This window comes from Pisolithus orientalis (assembly GCF_024613125.1).
Source record: "Pisolithus orientalis strain OTSU chromosome Unknown F5J12scaffold_2, whole genome shotgun sequence".
In the NCBI taxonomy this organism is placed as follows: domain Eukaryota; kingdom Fungi; phylum Basidiomycota; class Agaricomycetes; order Boletales; family Pisolithaceae; genus Pisolithus; species Pisolithus orientalis.
Genome location: NW_026260783.1, coordinates 613404 through 633565, shown reverse-complemented (window position 1 = coordinate 633565; position 20162 = coordinate 613404). Strand labels below are relative to the sequence as shown.

General features: G+C 51.1%; 9 protein-coding genes across 9 annotated transcripts; 4 read left to right on the top strand and 5 right to left on the bottom strand.

Annotated features, from left to right (window-relative positions):
* Positions 1-668: 668 nt before the first annotated feature.
* Positions 669-2613, bottom strand: F5J12DRAFT_183959 (uncharacterized protein). Its single transcript, XM_051738282.1, has 8 exons — positions 2528-2613; positions 2248-2469; positions 1814-2197; positions 1479-1763; positions 1357-1429; positions 1209-1305; positions 1138-1157; positions 669-1088 (listed from the first exon to the last, which is right to left on the bottom strand). Exons 2-8 carry the CDS (start codon positions 2337-2339, stop codon positions 897-899), a joined length of 1143 nt encoding a protein of 380 aa, XP_051604766.1. The 5' UTR covers positions 2340-2469; positions 2528-2613; the 3' UTR covers positions 669-896.
* Positions 2614-2968: 355 nt separating this feature from the next.
* Positions 2969-5347, bottom strand: F5J12DRAFT_796279 (uncharacterized protein). Its single transcript, XM_051744105.1, has 8 exons — positions 5292-5347; positions 4761-5241; positions 4610-4698; positions 4118-4501; positions 3853-3975; positions 3631-3794; positions 3268-3555; positions 2969-3200 (listed from the first exon to the last, which is right to left on the bottom strand). Exons 2-7 carry the CDS (start codon positions 5198-5200, stop codon positions 3391-3393), a joined length of 1365 nt encoding a protein of 454 aa, XP_051604765.1. The 5' UTR covers positions 5201-5241; positions 5292-5347; the 3' UTR covers positions 2969-3200; positions 3268-3390.
* Positions 5348-5854: 507 nt separating this feature from the next.
* F5J12DRAFT_902544 (RTA1 like protein-domain-containing protein) lies at positions 5855-7057 on the top strand (the record flags this gene model as incomplete). Its single annotated transcript, XM_051748309.1, has 7 exons — positions 5855-5915; positions 5967-6008; positions 6062-6190; positions 6244-6479; positions 6541-6762; positions 6818-6884; positions 6942-7057. 7 exons carry the CDS (start codon positions 5855-5857, stop codon positions 7055-7057), a joined length of 873 nt encoding a protein of 290 aa, XP_051604764.1.
* Positions 7058-7284: 227 nt separating this feature from the next.
* F5J12DRAFT_887655 (P-loop containing nucleoside triphosphate hydrolase protein) lies at positions 7285-8127 on the bottom strand (the record flags this gene model as incomplete). The annotated part of the gene is made up of 1 exon (XM_051747207.1): positions 7285-8127. The coding sequence occupies one exon, from the start codon at positions 8125-8127 to the stop codon at positions 7285-7287; it is 843 nt and encodes a 280-aa protein (XP_051604763.1).
* A 2499-nt stretch (positions 8128-10626) lies between these two features.
* F5J12DRAFT_918329 (kinase-like domain-containing protein) lies at positions 10627-13903 on the top strand (the record flags this gene model as incomplete). The annotated part of the gene is made up of 9 exons (XM_051749219.1): positions 10627-11048; positions 11099-11285; positions 11332-11476; positions 11528-11616; positions 11668-11746; positions 11843-12008; positions 12112-13097; positions 13219-13651; positions 13682-13903. The coding sequence occupies exons 1-9, from the start codon at positions 10632-10634 to the stop codon at positions 13901-13903; spliced, it is 2724 nt and encodes a 907-aa protein (XP_051604762.1). The 5' UTR covers positions 10627-10631.
* A 281-nt stretch (positions 13904-14184) lies between these two features.
* On the top strand, positions 14185-15893 carry F5J12DRAFT_796251 (uncharacterized protein). The gene is made up of 8 exons (XM_051744104.1): positions 14185-14592; positions 14648-14814; positions 14878-14913; positions 14963-15230; positions 15282-15357; positions 15406-15461; positions 15522-15608; positions 15667-15893. Exons 1-8 carry the CDS (start codon positions 14455-14457, stop codon positions 15772-15774), a joined length of 936 nt encoding a protein of 311 aa, XP_051604761.1. The 5' UTR covers positions 14185-14454; the 3' UTR covers positions 15775-15893.
* A 91-nt stretch (positions 15894-15984) lies between these two features.
* On the bottom strand, positions 15985-17733 carry F5J12DRAFT_796244 (small subunit of acetolactate synthase-domain-containing protein). Its single transcript, XM_051744103.1, has 4 exons — positions 17384-17733; positions 17065-17260; positions 16458-16941; positions 15985-16373 (listed from the first exon to the last, which is right to left on the bottom strand). Exons 1-4 carry the CDS (start codon positions 17653-17655, stop codon positions 16267-16269), a joined length of 1059 nt encoding a protein of 352 aa, XP_051604760.1. The 5' UTR covers positions 17656-17733; the 3' UTR covers positions 15985-16266.
* An 18-nt stretch (positions 17734-17751) lies between these two features.
* On the bottom strand, positions 17752-18827 carry F5J12DRAFT_796243 (uncharacterized protein). Its single transcript, XM_051744102.1, has one exon. It carries the CDS (start codon positions 18730-18732, stop codon positions 17791-17793), a length of 942 nt encoding a protein of 313 aa, XP_051604759.1. The 5' UTR covers positions 18733-18827; the 3' UTR covers positions 17752-17790.
* A 110-nt stretch (positions 18828-18937) lies between these two features.
* F5J12DRAFT_887651 (uncharacterized protein) lies at positions 18938-19397 on the top strand (the record flags this gene model as incomplete). Its single annotated transcript, XM_051747206.1, has 2 exons — positions 18938-19218; positions 19283-19397. The coding sequence occupies 2 exons, from the start codon at positions 18938-18940 to the stop codon at positions 19395-19397; spliced, it is 396 nt and encodes a 131-aa protein (XP_051604758.1).
* Between the last annotated feature and the right edge of the window lie 765 nt (positions 19398-20162).

Genomic DNA, 20162 nt, shown 5'->3' with positions numbered 1-20162 from the left:
TAATCCGGGCCGATCGCAGGGCACGGAGCCAAACCACTAGGATGCGCAGCTTCACCACCACCCCTGATATTTCCACGTTTCATGGATCCACTGAAATGTGCAAAATATACGACCTTCGTCGCTCCCGACAGGCCTGTTTCAGATTACATCCACCACGGCAACGCGGAATATTTGAGAAATTCACGGAACGTCTGCAACGTGTTTCTTCATTGTTTGCGGTTACCTCAGGGAAACCCCTGGACCTTGATACGAAGCCTTTACAGAAGTGCCTGCTGTCGTGCTGCAGCAAAAAGGAAGTCACTGAGCATGTACGGTATCTGCCGGGTTTCAGCACCTCAGAGTGATGACTGCCGGGAGGGCAGCTGGACATTCTTTGAATTTCCGTTGGCTTTGGGACTTACGATGCTACGTAAGGCCGTAATTGTTGGGCGCGACAACTAAGGGTTCGAATTCGGGATTCAAATCATTCAATGGGGGCCTGGCCCCTGTAAGAATCATGGTGAAGTGTCTGTTGGCCGCCGTTCCCACCGTGATCAGGGAAATCATCCTACTACACAAGTACCGACACTAGGTGTGCTCCCCTGACTTTATAGAGGGTGCATGAACTAGCTCAGGCAATGTGGAGAACCAGGTCTAACAAGTGTGTTTGCATTGAGGTATGGTGATAATGTGCAGTAATCTACTAGGCTATGCTGGACTGATGCAGGGTGATGGGGCAAGACTGTAGCTATGACCGACATTGTGTACATAAATATCTTTATGAGAGTTTGGGTGAATCTACTGAACGATGTGCTGAATCACAGCCTGAATTTTGTGCCTTCAAGAATCCGGCTCTACCGAGTTAATGGAGTCACCTCCCATTATTTGAAGGGGGGACGGAGATCATGTTGGTATATCTACACTGTCGTCACACACCGGTTTGCAAGAATATATTCATGCAAACTTGCGCACGTACTGGAAGATGCATAGAGTTGCATTTGGTTGACACTGGTCCACGTTATCCGGACTCTATTTTGGTACGGGTCGTAAGGACTGAGTTGCAATGATTGTTCCGACAATCCAATTGCCATGGCAGTGCGCATGGCGAGCTGTGGGAACCATCAAACAAACCAATAACTAAGCAGAAACAGCACCAACATCACCGTATTGGCGGAAGCCTGATGATAATAAATATGAAGAAGCCAAATATATAAGAAGCGCGGACATACCGTGGGGACGCCCAGCCTTATATTCGGACCACGCAAGTAGCATTACGCAATGCAAGGTCTCGAGAGTTGGTTGATTGAGAGAGGCGGTTAGCAACTCCTATGATTCAGTGTAGGCAAAGCGCACAAAGTGAGCGAGTGGGTGACTTACCCTGGCAATCTCGCAATAGGTTTCTGCAACAATTGATGGCCCCCTAGCAACTACTTCAGGGATCTCCGAGGCTCTACAATGGTCTCATCAGAGAAGGTTTCATCGGGATATTTAGAACACACCTTGCACCAAGCGCAGCTATACAATTAGCCATAAGGGCTGACATGGTCTGACGACGCCATCTGTCATACAAGTCTTCATATGTGAGAAAGGGACACTGCCCGCCCATGTGGCTAATGAACAGTGTTATGAATTGAGACATCAAGTCACGCCGGGGAAACTGGGGTTGACCAGGTTCGAATAGCTGAGACACACGGTAATGGGAGGGTTGGTTAGCTTGTCGTTCGTACGATTGTGACGTGGATACGCTTGGACGGTGGTGTGCGTGTTCGTCAGTGGACGAATATCTGGCCCGTGATAAGTCGGACACAACCTCCATATCCTTTGGGGTGCCCACCTTGCTACTCCAGAAGGTTTCGAGATCTCTGAGGATGTGTAGGATTGCGATCTGGCATGACCTTCGTTACCATAGCCAGTTCCAGGTGGCGAATAAGAAGAACGTTGCGAGGAGTGGGATGCCGATGGCGGATTGCTGCAGGAGACTTGTATTTGTTGACCGGAAGAGTATTCCGCCGGATGTCCATCAACCTGGTAGTCTTGCGCGACCGAGCTACTTGCTGGTCGTATATACATGGTAGGGGAGCTCGGTCCAGCGATGGCCCGACTACGTTCGGCGAAGTACCGCTCGCGATCTCGGAACCTACAAGGAATTTTGGCACTCGTGCATGCTTCACACTGTGTCTCTGGACTTGGCTGCAGACATTTTATTTTCTTCAAACGACTGACGAATAGGATGACAAAGGGAAGGCAAATGCGGAGTAGAATACATACCAGTTATCGCATGAGGTAACGAGGCGAGGGCGTTTCTTCTGACCTTGAGATGCGTTGGGAGACTCGAAGATGAACTGAAAATTAGTGTCCATGGGGAATGCTAGACTGCAAGGCCAATGACGATGGTAAAGTTTATATCCGTGGACCGATGTGGTACCGCGAGGCGGCAGGAGCCACTGGTGAACCACCGGCGAACGGAGGAGGGTTCCAACGTTTGCAGCCCTGCAAGGTTTTCTAAGCGGTCACCGCCAGCGCAGCATTTTGCTAGCTACCTACTTACTCAACTATTAGCCTTGTCCTCCAGCGCGTTGAATTAATCAAGATCAATCAAGAAATTGCACACCCGCCGGTGGCATTATTAGTCAAATCTCTTGCATGCCGTAAACGGATTGTCAGGACCTATCTCATCACACAACGAAAATGATGGTGGTCAGTGTGGCAAAAGAGTTTAAACCCGGCGGCGGGTGGCAGCGGGTGGCCCACCGTCCTCCCCGTCCGAGCGGCGGCTCAGGCAGCAGACCCAAGCCCTTGATGCTCGGGAATGATCGCTGCGGATGGACAAGCTTGTCACCATGACCAACCATGTGGAGCCCAGCTTGTGGGTTTTCTGGACGGAAAAACATGCATGTGTACATGATTCCGGCGCGTGGGCCGGCTCAGGAATGTACATGGCCGAATATAGCACTGGTATCACACACCATCCTCCATGTCGGCGCCAACTATATGTCGCTCCATAGTCACCCTCGTGCAGACCGGGGTGTCAGCTGGCAAAAACATCAGAACATCACAGTCTCAACCGTGTCAGTAGAAATCACCCGTCTCTGGGCCATGACACCTGCCTTGCCGATCGTACAGAGCTGTGACTCCACACTCAGCGGAGCAGCTCCCGCTCACTCCTCGGATCAGCGAAACAAATCACCCACGCATGATCCTGTTCACCACACATACCCAGAGTACGTATGTTTCAAGCATGCAGTATAAAGTCATACTTCCAGTTCCGATTAACCATAATTAATTTAGTGCGGAGATGTCAGTGAACGAAACCGGGGTATCCTTTCTATCTCGCGGACAACAATAAATGCATAGGCGAGGCGAACCAACCAAGACGATGGCAGACCATTGTCGGTCCACAGGGACACTTTCTCAAATGTCTTGGCTCTCTTCATCGGCTTGGCCATTCTCATTTTCGTCAGTTTGCATTAATTTCGAGGTCCTGACGCTCCGAAGTTCTTCGGCATCTTCCTCGCCTTCCTCAAGTTCTTCGCTTGAAAATAAAAGATGCTGGTGTATCTCATCGTCCTCGTGGCGCTTCATGACGTTTGGTCAGTAACTAATCTAGGTAAAACGGCCATCAACACGAAAAGGCAGCTCACTTGCAGGCACGTCCTTAGGCCGTACGGCATTGACCCTCGCAGGGTTGAGCTCGAAATCTCGGCCGGGGCTTAAAATACTGTCGTCATCGGCTCGTATTGTGTTACCGAGAGTGTCTAATGCAACGTGGGAGTCAACTGTCTTTCGGTACTTGTGATACGTAAAGAGTGCAATGCCTGAGGACGCATGGTATGTAAACTTCCTTACATTAAAAGGAACAAGACTATCACTCACCACAGGTAGTAATAGCCACGCCAGTGATATTGAGGGGAGTGAGTTCGTCGCCAAAAAACCAGGCCGATATCGTGATGGTCGAGACCTCCTTGGCTATTCCTGCTATTGACATAGGAAGCACGCCTGCTCGTTGAATTATGCTTGACGCCATGAACTAGCAATTAGCCTCATTGCAACTTCGTAACTCGAGGTAGAGTTCTGAGACGTACTAGTATTCGCTCATGACCATACAGAAGGCCAAGAATCCGGGGAGCGTTAGCATCACTTATCGTTTTGATTGTGGAAGCTAAACCGTCAAAGAAGGGGGTGGAGAATACTCTGTCCCACCCTTCCCAAAGTATACTAATGATAGCCAAAGTTATACCCATGATCGGGGACAACCAAAAAATGGCCGCAGCGGGACTGTCCATTCCCATGTTCTTGTCTCGCATCAAGAGTTGAGTAAGACTCCACCGAAGACCACTGCATACACTTGCAGTCATAACGAGGATAAATCCAGACAGTACGAACGAGGTCTCAGAGGCGACCATTAGCAATACACCTCCAAATATGACGAGGATTACCGCAACCAAGGGTAACGAGAACTTCTCGAGACGGAAAAGGAAGGCGAAGATGAGCACGAATATCAGGGAGGACGACTTGCACATGGCTGGGAAAAACGTCAACTTCTGCGTAATTCAAACATGCGATGTGCCCTTCTCGCTTAGTTATCGGAGGGCACGACGTCGCAAAAGACGAAGTTTGAACGGGGACCCACTGTAGAATGAAAGAGTGATCGTCTTCAATGAAACGTTCGAAAGTCCGATATCCACACCAGTGGAAATTGCAGCGGGGACAGCCTTGGTGCTACACACCGTGCTTAAATTAGGGGATAAAGCCGTGACGAGAGTGCTGCCGTCCTGACGCACCCATAGGATTGTAAATTTGGCCTGGTTTCCGGGCGATATCGTCGTGGGTATATGAATCGCAATGCCGCAGCGAGAAGAAATTGGATGGTCATATGGATGGTCGTCACGAACAACGGGTAAGGGAAACCGAAATGGTCGAGAGAAAACATCCATTTATTATACACAGACAGCACCGTTGCGAAAGTGAACCTGGTTAGACAAGACGTCAGCTGTTCAGATATAGAACATGAAATTACAGGCGAAAAATTCTGTCGTAGCCTGGGGGTAAAAACAGAAGGTCGTACCATAACAAGATGAAGCAAGTGTTGATGGCTGCGCTCCTCCACCAAAGCCGCTTCTTCTCTGATGAGGGTATGAGATGGACGCTTGTACCTCCATTCGCACGTAGTTGGGACTCCTACAGCGTCGTATGTCGAGCCTCCAAGGCCATGGTCAGCCATAGACGGAGTGAGTTGGCGGGCGTGGGAAGAGGTATCAACTACTAGTCTCATCCTCAGGGGTGGTATGGAGATAGACATCGAGAAAGCAAACCATATCAAAGCCTTGCAAGGAGACGGGGAACCATATCATTAAAGCTTCAATATTGTGCAATTGTACGACTTTATTCGAACGCTTTTAGTACATGGTCGGTATTCACGTTGCTGTTCCAAGCACAGAATCCGGCTTTATCAGAGAACAGAAGCCTATTATTGGGTAGCCTCTGCAAATGACTATCAATGTCGTTAAGGGGGGCGCTCGTGCAGCTATATGTCGAAAATTCCGTTGGACATTACTTACGTGACAAAGGTAAGTCTGCTCCTGTCTGCTCGTAGTCTCAATCATTGAGCCGACGGAATTGTCCTCGACATATACCAGCAACCCGCTCCGAGTATATTCCTGCATACAGCTCTTATCGCATTATCCTTTGACGCGCAGCCCTTAAGTGACACGGCAGGCTGTACAGTATATTGACATCGGTCACTGCCTTCCGTGTGCCGACGGCACGGCCGTGTCTTCCGTCGGAGAACGTCTGCTACGGCGTATTTCCTGTTGGTACTTATATCCCAAAGGTGGTGAGTAGGTGTCGCCCTATTTCCTCCCTCATTCTCCCTAAAATGCGTTGGTATTCGTTTCTGTTCACTTTGGCGACACTTGTCATTGGCACACTTGGTGCTAGTACGTACATTCCAGACCTTTGCGCAGCACGTTTTGCTCACTCGTATGCAGCACAGGATAACAATGGCGAGACAATTGTGCAGGTCGTGTACAGTGAGCTTGTACTTCCATGCGTACCAGAGTATGGTGCTGAAGGGTTTCACCAGATTATAACCCCAGCCAGGTGGTTGCAGCAGTGGCAGGGTCCCTATATCTTCTTGCCAGTGCCTGCCTTTTTGCTCGCACTTTTTCAAATCGAGCGTGGTGGGGATTGTGTCTTCCCATTGGATCACTCTGTTAGTATCTCCAGCGATTTTAAGAGGAACAGTCTCTAACACATCAGTTGCAGGTATCGCCGTAGGGTTCTTCATTCGAATTGCGCTCCCAAAGGACCCCAACAGTTTGATGATATTCATACTCCAGCAGCTGCTAATTTTACTCTCCCCCGCTGCATTTCTGGCTTTCAATTACATTTTATATGGCCGGTTTGTTGCGAATTGCGTAGACCCTAGTTATTCTTGGGTTCCACCTCGCAAGGTTGCAAAGTGGTTTGTTACGAGTGATGTGACCACGTTTCTGATCCAGGTAAAAAAGCCACTTCCCTGTTGACCTCCATTGAACAACTTTCTAACACTCTCACATGCAGTCGGGTGGAGGAGGATTGCAAACGTCCAAAAACGTATCGACGGACAAGTTGGGGGCCAACGTTATGCTGGCTGGGCTTGCCCTCCAAGCCGTTTCTTTCGCATTTTTCATCTTGCTCTCCCTCCATGTCTATAGGCGTATCCGTGCAGATGGCATCTCACCATCGAGGGAGCACTGGGGCCCGATTGTGCCAACCTTGTTCTTTTCTTCTGCTATGTTCATGGTGAGTCGTTAAGTGATTGCGGCCGGTCCGTGTGTAACGCACATGTCCGTAACAGGTGCGTTGTATCTACCGCACGATTGAACTTGGTCAGGGCAGCGGTGGCTATCTCATGACCCATGAAAGTGTGTGCATCTCTCCACTCGTCACTTTTTGCAGTTGACCGACTACTTCGCATCTAGTTTGGTTTTACGTTCTCGACACTCTCCCGCTCTTTATTGGCATCAGTGTGTACGTCCCCTTCTGGCCATCCAAGTACCTTGTCATCAAGACGGGCCTTCCCATGTCGGAAAAATGAGGCCTGTGTGTATGCTTGTAAGGCGTGTTACCCTATTTGTGGCTTTATGGCCGTTGGACACTGCTGGTAGATACAACTCGTCCCATGTCGAAGTTATTTAATAAACTGATTGTCTGCATCACTGTGAGGAGCAAAGTGTGTAGCTTGCTTTTGTGGAACGCAGAAAATCTATGAAGAAGTCCGTGACGACAACCTTCGGGCACCGCGTGCTGGGCAATATCGCACCTTCATTGCTCAAGGCAAGCCGCCACACGCTGAGCGACATCGGGGCGTAACTGACATCTTTTTGTCAAGATACGGACCATATCCCTTCCCCTCAAAAAGGCTTTATCGCCCACAAAAGACACAAATCCCTTTAGCAACCTCCCGATCCACGCCTCGGGTGGCATCATAAATTTTCCCTGCTCGTCGTACTGCAAGAGAAGCGCACGAATTGCGTCCTGAGACTGCTGATACTTGGGATGTCCAACCACACCGGTGACACAAGCGTGTCCAGCGGCCATGATGCCATATCGCTCGAGAATCTTCTCATTCCGGGGCCACCAGTCCTCCATTTGCTGTTCACGCTCAAGGTGTGTAACCACGAGCGCAACTGGAACCTCCTTGCGGCCGAGGACTTCATAGAAAAGCCGGTAGTTATTTTGTATTGTGACGGTGATGCGGTTTGCGCGAATGCAGAACAAGAGGAGGTTGATGCCGCCTGCGGCGCTCAGGCTTTTGATGAGTTGGATCGCCTTCTCGATGGCAGTGAAGCAGCGATCCTCGCTGATGGTATCAGGCTCTTCCAGTCCAACGGTGTCCCACATCCGGATTCGCGTCGGACCTATTTCAAATCCGTACTCTTCAGAGTCCAGGGTACACGCATCGGCGTCAGGCGAGACCTTTGCGACCTCCTTGCCTGCCATGAGATTGATCAGAGAGCTCTTTCCTACGCCCGTCTCACCGAAAAGGACGACGTTGAGATCTTTAGAAGAGGTAGACTTCGGTGACCGGGAACATCTCTGAATGAGTTGGTGGACGGCAACCTGGACATTTTCGGTACCGTCCCGTCGTCGGGGGGTGGCATTCATCTGTCAAGGTGGTGATACAAGCATGTCCGGTGAAATCCATGCCGTATGCCAAGAGTCCTTTCTGGTTGTTCTCCCACCAGACCTCCATTTCTCCCGGTGAGTCTCCAATCTTCTCCAGCTCAGTGATGACGGCTGCGACGGGGATGTTCTGGGATACCTTGGAACATATACCTGTAATGGTCATGTATGTTTGTTGCATCGTCCGCGTGACTCTTGTACCCCTGAAGCAGATGATAAGGAGATGGACACCATGTGCTTTCTCGAGTTGCGTTAGGAGATTCCGTAAAATTTCCTCCACCCGTTTCGATGCGATGTTTCCCTGCGTCCCCTCATTCAAGCCAGGGGTATCCCATAGATAGTAGCTATGTTGACATATCGTCGTAGGATGGCGCGTTATCTCCAAGCGTGACCCCCACGGCGTCGTTCGATGCCAATACCCTCGCTTCACCGAGAATAAGGTTGATAAGCGAGCTCTTCCCCACTCCGGATTCTCCTACTATAACGACGTTGCGAGTGGACATTGCGCTCAGCAAGGTTAGGGTGCTACCAAACGTTTCAGATGCATTGGGAACTTCCCACCACCAACTGTACCTTCCCAGTGCACTCCAACGGCTCTAACCTAAAGCGTTTTCGACTGATGTGCGCAGCGGTCACCTGAAAGCAAAGATAAGTTGATAAAGCCCAGAGAGGAATAGAACGTAATCCTCACTATGTTTCGAGCAACGTAACTGTCCCAATCGACGGTAAATAACCTGATCGTAACTGATGTGGAAGATGGGCGACAGTTGAACAGGTGTGAGTTTGCTCTATGTGATGGGTTGATCGATAAAGGGTGCTTGGGGGAACGGATGGTGGACATCATGATCTGAATCTCGGCGGTCGGTTGTATGGCCTAGTCTGGGCTCAGCAACCCAAGTTGTCGCCACCAAAGAATGCTACTCATATTTCAGGCAGTCCACGAGGCAAACAATGCCTAGATGATGGGTGCAAGCGTACGCATTTCCGTGTGCGTGGGCCAGAATGGGTGGGAGGAAAGGCTGCAAGGGCTTAGGGGAGGAAGTGATAGCCTGGCTCATCTGGACACTCACTGTGAACTTGATCAGCCGCATCGGCGTCGTGCAAAGTCTCTTCCTCGCACGTGTTTTCACTGGGTTTCGGAGGTCTGCGAATGACGGTTTTGTTGGTCTTTCTAGCGTTCAACGACGACACGAGAGTTGCACCAGCTATGTATGCAACTTTGGGTGCTCGGCGGACTACCAACTATCATGCGTGCCCACAACCACTCTGCCCAACACCGGTGACTTCGTCGTAAAGAGTTCCGATAGTCTGGTTTGGGTTGGAGCCCAAGACGCATGGTAACGGGTCTGTCGACACCACGTGTGGAAGATTCTTTCCCCCGTGGACCGTGAGGTCAAGGGTCAAGGAGTCTAAGACTCCTTTGCAATGTCAACCTGCCAAGTGACACTGCCAAGGTAGAGTCACCACAATCATATGGAGCATACAGGGACGGGACCGAGCTAGGGCGTACAGTGTTCATTGGATCTCAGGGGAACGAATCTGGGGTGGGTTGTCGGCCAAGCCAACATCCGTGTTTACTACATATCATTCACAGCGAGGTCTCCACCTCTTCAACTCGGACCGTACCTCCAAGAATTCTATCAAAGTAGCTCGGGATATCACACATGGTCAAGCTGACCACGCCGATAGGATGCAAAACGACGATATCATCTCCCTGGCAAAGTAAGGCCCTGAGAGTGTGCCCCATGCAGAAGCACTTGACACCCAGTTCTTCCTGCGAGCCCGACAGCAAGTGTAACCACGCCTCACCAAGTACCCTTGAGGCTCGAGCACGATATGATACGTTTGAAGGTCTCAAAGAGAGGCGTGCTCCTTGAAGGGTTGTTGGACGGCAGTGCACTTGGGATGGCGACACTCGAGTCCGTATCAGCGGCACGGCTACCGAGTACAATACATCTTCGTCGAGGGGCCTCGTTTGCGCTACGCGCCTGTGTACGAGCTGAATTCGCCCGGAACCACTTCGATCATGCCGTGTGGTAACGTCAAGCATCCTTGCAATGCGTCGGGTTGCGTAAATCCCCAGGATTGAGGAAGGGGGCAGCCCCACTGTCCAGGGTGAATCATGTCCTGCCTGATCCGAATATGGACCCTGTTCGCTAGCAAGGACAGGTCAATGCAACCTGATTTATCGTTGGTCTTGTGGCGAGCCAGTAATCATTAAGAGAAAGGGTATTTAACGTGACGGGCCCTTTGGACATACATACTCCCCACAACGAAAATTTACCCTATTCCAACTTCATTTATGCACTTAGTAATAAGTTTTGCGAAAATACACGCTCGAGATGTCGGTGAAGCCCGCTGTGCGGGGCCCCACCGCTCTCTAAATCCCGGATCATCATGTGTACATCGAGGATCACGTGCAGTGGCTGTGTCTGGTTGGGGAGGATGAGGTGAGCGGCGCTGGCGCAGTGAGTACTGTTCAAGACATGCTGCCAACTGAGTCCACGGGGACATCTTCCAGCCCGGGGGATTCTTCCAGCACTAGTGGGCCGACCTTTCCACCCACGTTGGCAGATTTGAGTCGGAATGCGTCTGTGATATCGTCTTCGTCCGATTCGGAATCCATCAATGAGGTGCCGACGACCCCGCGTCCTCGGCCAACGCGTACTTTCTCTTCTCCCCGCTCACGCAGCCCACATTCTCCGCCAACGGTTCGCGCTCCCAGCTATCTCACCCGTGAGCTTGTTGTGTCAGATCGAGAGCCCAGATCTCGTTCTCTCGCCCCACACACCCGGTCGAAATCTCGGAGACGGTCTCGCTCTCAGAATCCCTCCGCAAACAGCAGACCCTCCCCGCAGGACTTTTCCTTTCTGTCCACTCTTGGCGAGGGTTCCTACTCCACCGTGCGTTTTCTCCACACCTCAATCCCACACCCGTTCACCTCCCGCCACAGGTCATGCGTGGAAGGTACATCCGCACGGGTCAGGAATACGCCATTAAGATCATCGACAAGAACCATCTCATCAGAAAAGACAAATTGGCCGTCGCAATGGCCGAGAAGAACGTCCTTGTCAAACTGGGCACGGGTCATCCCGGCATTATCCATCTCCACTGGACATTCCAAGACGAGTGGAGCCTTTGTCGGTATTCACCTGGTACTTCGAATGTGTCCTCACACATACACAGTTTTCGTCCTCGATCTCGCTGTCAACGGCGAAATGCAATCACGCATCTCGCGCATGGGTTCTCTCTCGCTAGCCTGCGCCAGACACTACGCAGCACAAATTATAGATGCCCTGGATTACATACATTCAAAAGACGTCATCCATAGGCACGTGCCTTTCATCATCCCGTCCTCTTGCTCTTGTTTACCCCATCCTAGGGACCTCAAACCAGAAAATCTCCTCCTCGATAGCGAATTCCGTATTAAAATCACAGATTTTGGGACGGGAAAAATACTCGAATCTGGGCGTAAGTTCTTCTTTACCACTTCCCCACACTCTATTTCACAAATGTGTTCAGAGGAACGTGCGAACTCATGGGTAGGCACCGCTCAATACATCGCTCCCGAACTCCTCGAACGCAGTGAAACAAGTAAAAGGTTCGTATTGATCGTTAACGCATGACAGATCTGATCTAGATCATTCGTCCTCTTACGTTGCTGATCACCACGTCATGATACTCCTACACTGCACAGCTCAGACCTTTGGTCTCTGGGATGCATTGTTTACCAAATGATCGCTGGCCGATTCGCATTTCACGGTCTGTCCGAATATCTAACCTGGCAAAAGATTAAGGCCCTCGACTACACATTTCCCGAGGGCTTCGACGAACAAGCGAAGGATTTCGTGCAGCGGTTGCTTGTAAGTTGTTCTCGTATAGTCTTTGTCGTTCTCATTCATTGGCATCTTTCACCGCTTCGGATCCCAATGCTGAATTGTTATGTCAATCTTTGATCTTGTGTAGATCTTTGACCCGATGCAACGACTCGGTGCAGGTGCCGACAGGAGCCCGACCTCCCGGACAGCATTACGTGCTCACCCATTCCTCGCCTCTGTAAAGTGGGAGACGCTCTGGAGTGATCCTGTCCCTCCGCTGGAGGCGGGGCTAGTGAAGAAAGAGGTACGTGAGGAGGCAAGAGACGAGGAGCAGGTTGGAGGACAGGGGTTAGAGAATGTGGGTAGTATATGGGACGCATTCGTCGGCGAGGTAAGAATGAATGGGTCGAGTGGGATAGGCTGGGACGACGGGGGCGAGGGAGAAGGAAGTGGCAAAGTCACCACCACCAGGAGAGGAGCTGGGGGACTTGGCAGGCATTTCGGGAGAAGTCCAAAGACTACAGAGGACAACAATCACGTTAATCCCGATGGATTAGGCTGGGCGCTGGACGCAGAGGGTCCCGAGTTTGAGCGGTTCAGGTTAAGGGAAAATCAGCTGCTGATGCGGTGCGATGAGGGCGACGAGGATGAGGCTGAAGATGCACGTAGCGGAAGACATCGACTTGTGGTTGACAAAGTTGAGGACACAACGCGGACGCCAACCCTGACGATTATCCAAGACGTACAGGATGTCGTGGACAAGGCGGGTAAAATGGACGGGACTACTACTACCATGACAATGCAACATATATCCATACCAACATTGATATCTGCACCCTCACCCACGGGAACGCCTCGCCCCTCCCCGTCGCCCTTGGATTCAAGTTCTGGTTCAGGATCGGGGACAAACTCGTTGGGTGGGAGTTTTGTGGAGAAGCCGAAGGACAAGCTCGATAGCAAGCCAACGCAGTCTACTGTGGACGAAGCGCTTTCTCGCGTTGCTGGATTGAGTAATGGGGGAAACGAGAAAGAACGAGTTGAAGTGGTAAAGGCAGACGGGGGTGGAGAACGAGGTAGGGACAGAACCTTGACGCCTGTACAGGGGAATACCTTACCTGTGAGGAAGGTGGATTGGTACGTTTCTCCCCTTTCAGATGTCCATAAGGGTGGCTGATGAGTGTCGCGTTGTCTCCGACCTTATTTCTCGTCAATGATGTCTAATTTCGTGGCCTTCTATCATGCTGCGGTCAACTAGGTCGCCAATCTTGCTACCAGGCGAAAGCGTCGTTTTCCATACACGCGTCGAAGCGCGCTCGCCCAAGCGTCGTGGAAGCCGGCTGCTGCTACCACTCAATGTCGTATCATCAACGGTTAGGTCGAAACCGAGGGAGCTGGTCCTCACGAACCATAGACTCCTATGTGTGAAGAGGAAGGTATTAACTGGATCTGGGGGGACTTCGACTAGTTTTAGGGACGGTGCAGCGAGATGTGCGAACGGCAGCGGGGACGGAAACGCTGTGGAAGTCGCTTCACCTGGCGTAAGCTTCTCGGTGAAGACAGAGTTGGGGCTCGCGCGTGTTGAAGGGAAGGGACGGGACGGGAAGGACGGGAAGGACAAGGACAAGGAGACAAAGTCAGTCGTCGAGAGCGCGGAGAGGAAGGGAGATAGGGAGTTTGTAATATTAACTGTGAGTTCATTTTCTCTTTTCTCCAACTAGGCTGGCAGTTTGAATCTTACGTATGCGCTTTACACAGTCGACAACATCACAGACCTACGCGGCGGAGACGAGTGCATTGTCGGCACAATGGGTCGAGAAGATCAATGCCTTGCTGTCACCGCAGCAACAATCGCCGCGCAAGCGCTAACATGCGGTGTTTTATCGGTTTACCCTCAGGAGTCGCCACGCTGTTCTTCAGACTGTCTTTTGTGGACTTTATAGTCACAACCAACCTCGTAATTTGCATGTACGCGTAAGGCGATATTAATCATTCATTCTCAAGCCGCGATTCGTTGGCACTCCGATTAGGATTATATCACTTTCCTTTTTCCCTCCATAACCCTCTACCCTGATCGCTTCAGTCTGTACTTTGGTTTTGATTTACAAGCGAATGGCAGGATTTTGCTAAATGTTACCGTAATATTGCTCGTCAGTACACATCAGTAGCCAAAGGAAATCGTAGTTACGTGAGCCAATCCAGCCGTGGACACGCGTCGAACAAGTTGCAAGTGGATCGTGCCGGCGATCCACGGGGATCCTGAGAGTGGGTTGGTCAGTAATCCAAGTAAATGCCAGTGCGTCAGCCAATCCGGCCGTGGACACGCGTCAAGGAAGCCGCAACTAAGTTGTGCCGTTCAATTGCGCCCACTACCGCTATGTGCAATCCATGATAGTGCTCCGCAGTGCTATCTATGACTGGCTGCATATAAAACCTCGAGTGCTTAGAGCCAAGACCGGTCCCACGCTATCGCTGTTTCACTACGATTCGTACCATGGGCCAGATACCATCCATCCTCAGCGAATTAGCCCCTCCAAAACCAAAGTTCACTGCAGAAAATGTTCCCGACATGACTGGTAAAGTCGTCCTCGTCACGGGGGCAAATGCTGGAATCGGAAAGGAAACTGCTAGGGTGAATCTACCTCTTTCCTGATTACCGTGGGTCCAATACTGAAAGCAAGGTTCAGGTGCTCCTTACCAAGAATGCCAAAGTCTGGATTGGCTGCCGCGATGTCGGCAAAGGGGAGGCCGCTATCAAGGATCTCAAAGATCGCACAGGTCGGGAAGCTCACCTACTGAAGCTAAACCTCGCCAATCTGCGGTCTATCAAAGAGTCTGCGGAATCTTTGCTGAGGTAGCACTTCTTTCTCTTTTCATCACCATTATTTGACGAACGTCTGTCACTCCAATGTAAAAGCAAAGAAACGCAGCTCCACGTGCTCTTCAATAATGCGTGAGTGTACCTGGTCAGCCCCTGTATTCTTGTCCCACATCATGGACAGAGGTGTGATGAATCCTCCTGTCGAGAAACTCACAGAAGACGGATACGATCTTCAGTTTGGCACCAACGTGCTTGGCCACTTTTACCTCACTAACCTCCTCCTCCCCCTCTTGCTCTCTACTGCGAGGTCTTCCCCCGATGGGACCGTACGCGTTGTGAACACGTCATCAAACGGTCACTGGTTCTCCGGGCTTGATTTTGACACATTCAAAGACAGTCCAAAGCGACGGGCGAAGAACCAAGTGGCGTTATACGGTCAGAGCAAAACCGTATGTCCCTTCTTTCTCCAAATATGAGCACCGAAATGACCGGACTCATAGGGAAACATCGTCTTCTCCGCTGAGTTACACCGCCGGTATCGAGACCAGGGCATCGTGTCTACCTCTCTCAACCCAGGTCAGTACTAAGCGGCGTACGCTATAACGAACCTTACACGGGTTTCAGGTGGTATCCGAACTGAACTTCAGCGACATCAGGGGGGCTTCGTCCAATGGATCTCTGTAGTGTCATATATTTTATACTCGCTAGTCTAACGATACTCACACTCTTATCATACATAGTCCATCCTTTTGTATGACGTCTCATACGGTGCCATCACGCAGCTGTACGCGGGGACCTCACCGGATGCTGTCAGCCTCGGCGGAGAGGTATTGTCTCGCTTTTTTCCCCCGTCGTATCGGCAAAGAGATTTACTTGTGTCCCTAGTACCTTATTCCGTGGGCACGAATAGGCAAACCTTGTGCTGATACACAGGATCCACAACTCGGGAGAGAGCTTTGGACTTACATGGAGGAGCAGGTTGCGAACCTCTAGAGTTTGAGTAGACTTACCCTTCCGCTTTTCTATGCTCGGGTTACTCGTATCTATAGGTTGAACTGCTGGCCTCCCTGATCCATACCACCTAATTACTTAATGCATTTTCTTGATCTGCACTTCATGATCCCGAACTGCCGTGAGAGTCGTAAGTATGAAAACCGACAGCCAATAGTCACGTTCCGAGGACATGATCACTTGGTGTCCTATGCTCTCATGTGCACCCCGTTTTTGCTTATCACCACAGGTTGAGTGACACGGCGAGCCCAACGACTAGACTTCCAAAACCAAAAAAATCAACCCAGAGCGAAAAAAAAAGGTGCCAAGTACAGGGTAATGTATATTAGCACATCTTTTCTGCGAAGCGACTACCACCCCTCGGCCAACCCAGCCAGAGAAATTCGTGGCCAAGCTGACTTCAATATCAGCCCTCGCACATCTAGAGGCCATCTACCAAATTGCAAACGGATCCCAATGCAGAGGCACAAAAAATCAACCGGGCGGAAGGAGGCTAGCGTCAACTGCACCATTTTCGTCCAAAATATCGTCGTTCTCGTCCAAAGAGCGCGCAAGCGGCGTGCGCGGCATTGCCATGAGACCTACCGCGTGTTCATTTTATCAGCAGTCCCTCCGGAGCCCCACAAAAGAGTAGGTTTAAGTGGAACTGTAGACGTGACACTCACCCGTCCGCGCTGACTCGAGGATTCCGAATGGCTTCACTAAGCTCAAGAACGCGTTCACACGGCTCGTCTTTGCGGTGAGCTCAACGATGACTGAGTTGTCGCTGATATCGACGACTTTCCCACCAAACTGCAGCACGAGAGCCGAGATGGACTGGAGGTGCTGATGTTTGAGGCGGAGAGCTTCCGAGGGGGTAAGTGGGATCTGGCTATGGGCATGTGCATGGTTCTGTGCGGAAGGCAAGGTGTGAGCGGGTTGTGCCTGCTCAGGATGACCACTCCGCTCAAAATTCTGTGCTAGGAGGGTCTCCTTCTCAATTTTAGAACTTGGCTCGTGTGGTAGAACGCCCCGGCGGGGTTCGTGCGAAGGACCACCGACAAACTGATCCTCAAGGTATTCAGGACCTAGGATAGATACCTTGACGAGAAGGAGCTCGCGCGAGATGACGTTTGTATCTGTGTAATCGAGGACAGCCCAGACTGGGACCTGTACCGTGTTCGTGAGATTGCGTCAAAAAAAAAAAAGGGGGGGGGGGGACAAAGAAAGGTTATGGTACGAAGAAAGAGTCCAATCGTGAAAAATGCAAGAAACAAATAAACAGGGACGTACAAGGTCTTCAAGCTGCCTGCGCGCCTGCTCAACAACACTATCCTGGCCAGATATGACGATGGACATTCGACTCAAGTCACGTATCTCAGTGCGACACACGACCAAGGAATCGATGTTGAATCCGCGTCCAGCGAGGATACCTGACACACGCGAGAGCACACCGGGTTCATTTTGGACAAGACAGTTGAGCATATGTCTGTAAAATTAAAGGGTACCACGGCAGAACCGGTCGCCAGCCGTTAACGTGAGCAAGATGGCAGGACAGAATGGACAAGAGCAATGAGATGGCATGTTCGGTCTAGAGCGTAACCCAACGCACTTTTTAAATGGTTGCAAGTTCGGTGGAGGTGTGTTGTACAAAATATTGGTGACAGCTTCTTCCGCCGTACGTGCACGCGGTACGTCGCTCACAGGCAGGGGTGGTGGACGTGTGCGCTGAGCACGCTTGTAGTCCAGCGCAGAGGTCGAGTCATCGATCGGTCGGGGAGGTTTAGGCAACTCATCGGATGCCCGAACGATCGACGACGTCCAGATACGGCACGACTGGCGCGCAATGGTCGCACAGCGAAACCGTGGAGCGAACGGACTCATCGCGAAGGCACTAAAAACGGTGTCAGCTTGTTGGGTCGATCGTTGGAGGGACTCCGCTGAAGCTGAAGCTGCTAAAATAGCCTTTAAATTTAACCAGTCGGCTATTAGTGATGCTTACATAAGACGACCTCCTAGCTACGTAGTCTTGGGCAAGCTCTCTATACAATCCCTAATAAGTCGTACTGTCTCTGTCTTGTCATAGATTACTGACGCGCACGCATCATGTGGACAACGCGCCTCCCAACATGCCATTGCTTCTGGCCACTCCTGCAAACCGACGTTCAACACGGTATCTCCAAGTGGTCTATGGTCCATCTCCATAATGATCTTGTACTTGAGCTCTCTCCATGTATGATGGTCGGTTGGTCTGCGGCACCGCGCACAAAGTGCAGCTGTACTCCCGCTCACGAAAGGGTGTTCCTCCAATCTCTTTCGCACCCCCTCCCTCCTGGATCGATGCAACTTCAAGAGGTCAAGAGCAGCGGGACCATCGACCTTCCTTAGCATTTTCCAGTTCTCCTCCGACCATAAGTCCAATGCAAGAGTGCGCTCCGAAGCTACCCGAGATTCTTCGATCCACCCAAACCGGGAAGATGAGGCGTAAAGGCGCAGGGGCTGGTCGGCGAGAGGGGGTGTCAGTACTGCAATCCGCACAAGCGAAGCCGGACCTGGCATATCGTATTTCTCAGATGCGTATAAGACCGCATCTACGGTGTCGTAGGACGTGAAGGGTGTAATCGGGAGACCGCTTATCATCCGCAGAACGATCTCGAGGGTCTCAGCGTCCTCATCAAGGTGGATCGTTTCTGCCGTAGAGGCAGTTGGTGGAAGGGTCTCTTTACTCGGAATTGCAGAATTACTGGGACCGGAGGAGACAGGATGCGGAAGGGTGAAAAGGGAGCGGAACCAGCCCGAGGTAGTCTTGAGTGTGAATGAGTGGACACGGAAGCATGTGAGGTCCTTAGAGACAATGATGATATCCGCCTCGGGTGAGTCGAACGCGGGGTGAACCAAAGTCTCCCGCTTTGGAGGTAGTACGACGTCCGTAGGTGTGAGGTCAGCCGGCAACGTCTCCATTGTCCAACTGTCAGGGATTAACTATCCCTTTGTAAGCCTACAGACTTCGGTACTTTGCTGCGCTAGACGACAGACGTTTGTTGAAAGTGTCAGTGAACAACTGATTGATCAACCTTATTGCTGCATACCTCAATACAACAACGCCAATTCTGCTTACCTAAGCGACTGGCACTGTTTCACTTTCCATACATCCGGATGCCCAACGATGCCAGTGGAAAAGTCCAAGCCACTCGCACTAGCAGATACGCTGCGCGACCTAGCTCTCATACGTGCTTCAAATGTTGACCTCTCAAATCTCATTCCTGACAGGAATACGGGCGTCACTGAGGATCCAGGAGTTCTGAAGTCCGTGGAGCTGTCGCGCGAGTTCGTAGCGGAGACGCGAGCAGCGTTGAGGGAGTACAACAGTGGCGATGTGCAGAGGAAGAACGTTGATATACAGAGGACACATGCGCAGCTGGAGGAGTTGTTGAGAGGTCTTTCACCGTAAATTGTTAAGGTCTGCTCCTAACTACAGCTCTCGTACGCTCAAATTGATCCATATGCCCAGCTGGCTTCATATCGTGTTCTGTCGGTGCTATGGTACTGCGGGAACTTTCCATTTTCCATTGCCAACATCTCTATCTAGGTCACCCGCACGTCCGTCACAGCCCTGTCTTCTATAGCCGTTGATCAGGTGGTGGGACTCTTGTCAGGCTCCAGACGTCCCAGGAAGAGACAGTTGAACAAGTAGTCATCGATACCACAGTGGTCGAGCGGAGTTAAGTGAACAAAACAAACGCTGGTCAGTGTGCGGCACTCCGGATGTCCCGAACTCAGGTACTACTGGTCCGAGATTTCCATCAGACACATGGTGGAGGCATGTTTGACTTGATTACGTAACTAGAGGAGGTTCAAGACGCCGTACGTCAAGGTTCAGACAGCGACGACCAAGGTTGTTCCTGGCCTCGACATGTTGAGGGCGTAAGCAGGAACCATAAAAAACTTTCACTGACCAAGGTGACATGAAGAATCGGTTGTTACCCCTACCAGCATGACCATGAAACTCGCCACGGATCCGATCGTAGCTCGCGTCTCAACCGGGAAAACGATGTTTTCCCTTTCCGGCAGAAAAACTATGATATGAGACGTGTTTTCCGAACGCAACTGATCTCCTTGCGTGTGGATGCCTGGAAGTGTTGGGTAGAGCATAACCTTATCGTAGGTCCTTATCGATGAGTTTGGCCGCCAACCCGTCCACGAACTATTTCTCGGACACACACCCTACCGTAAGTCACAACCCAGCGTGCTTGTGGAGTTTACAGAAATTTTCCAGGTTCCTCAGGACATGCCCCAGATTACGATTTCAGATTGCACTTGCTTTGCTGCGATATTAGTGTCTTGATATGCGACGAGGAACATCATCCTCACCCAGGGACGTAACAACTTCT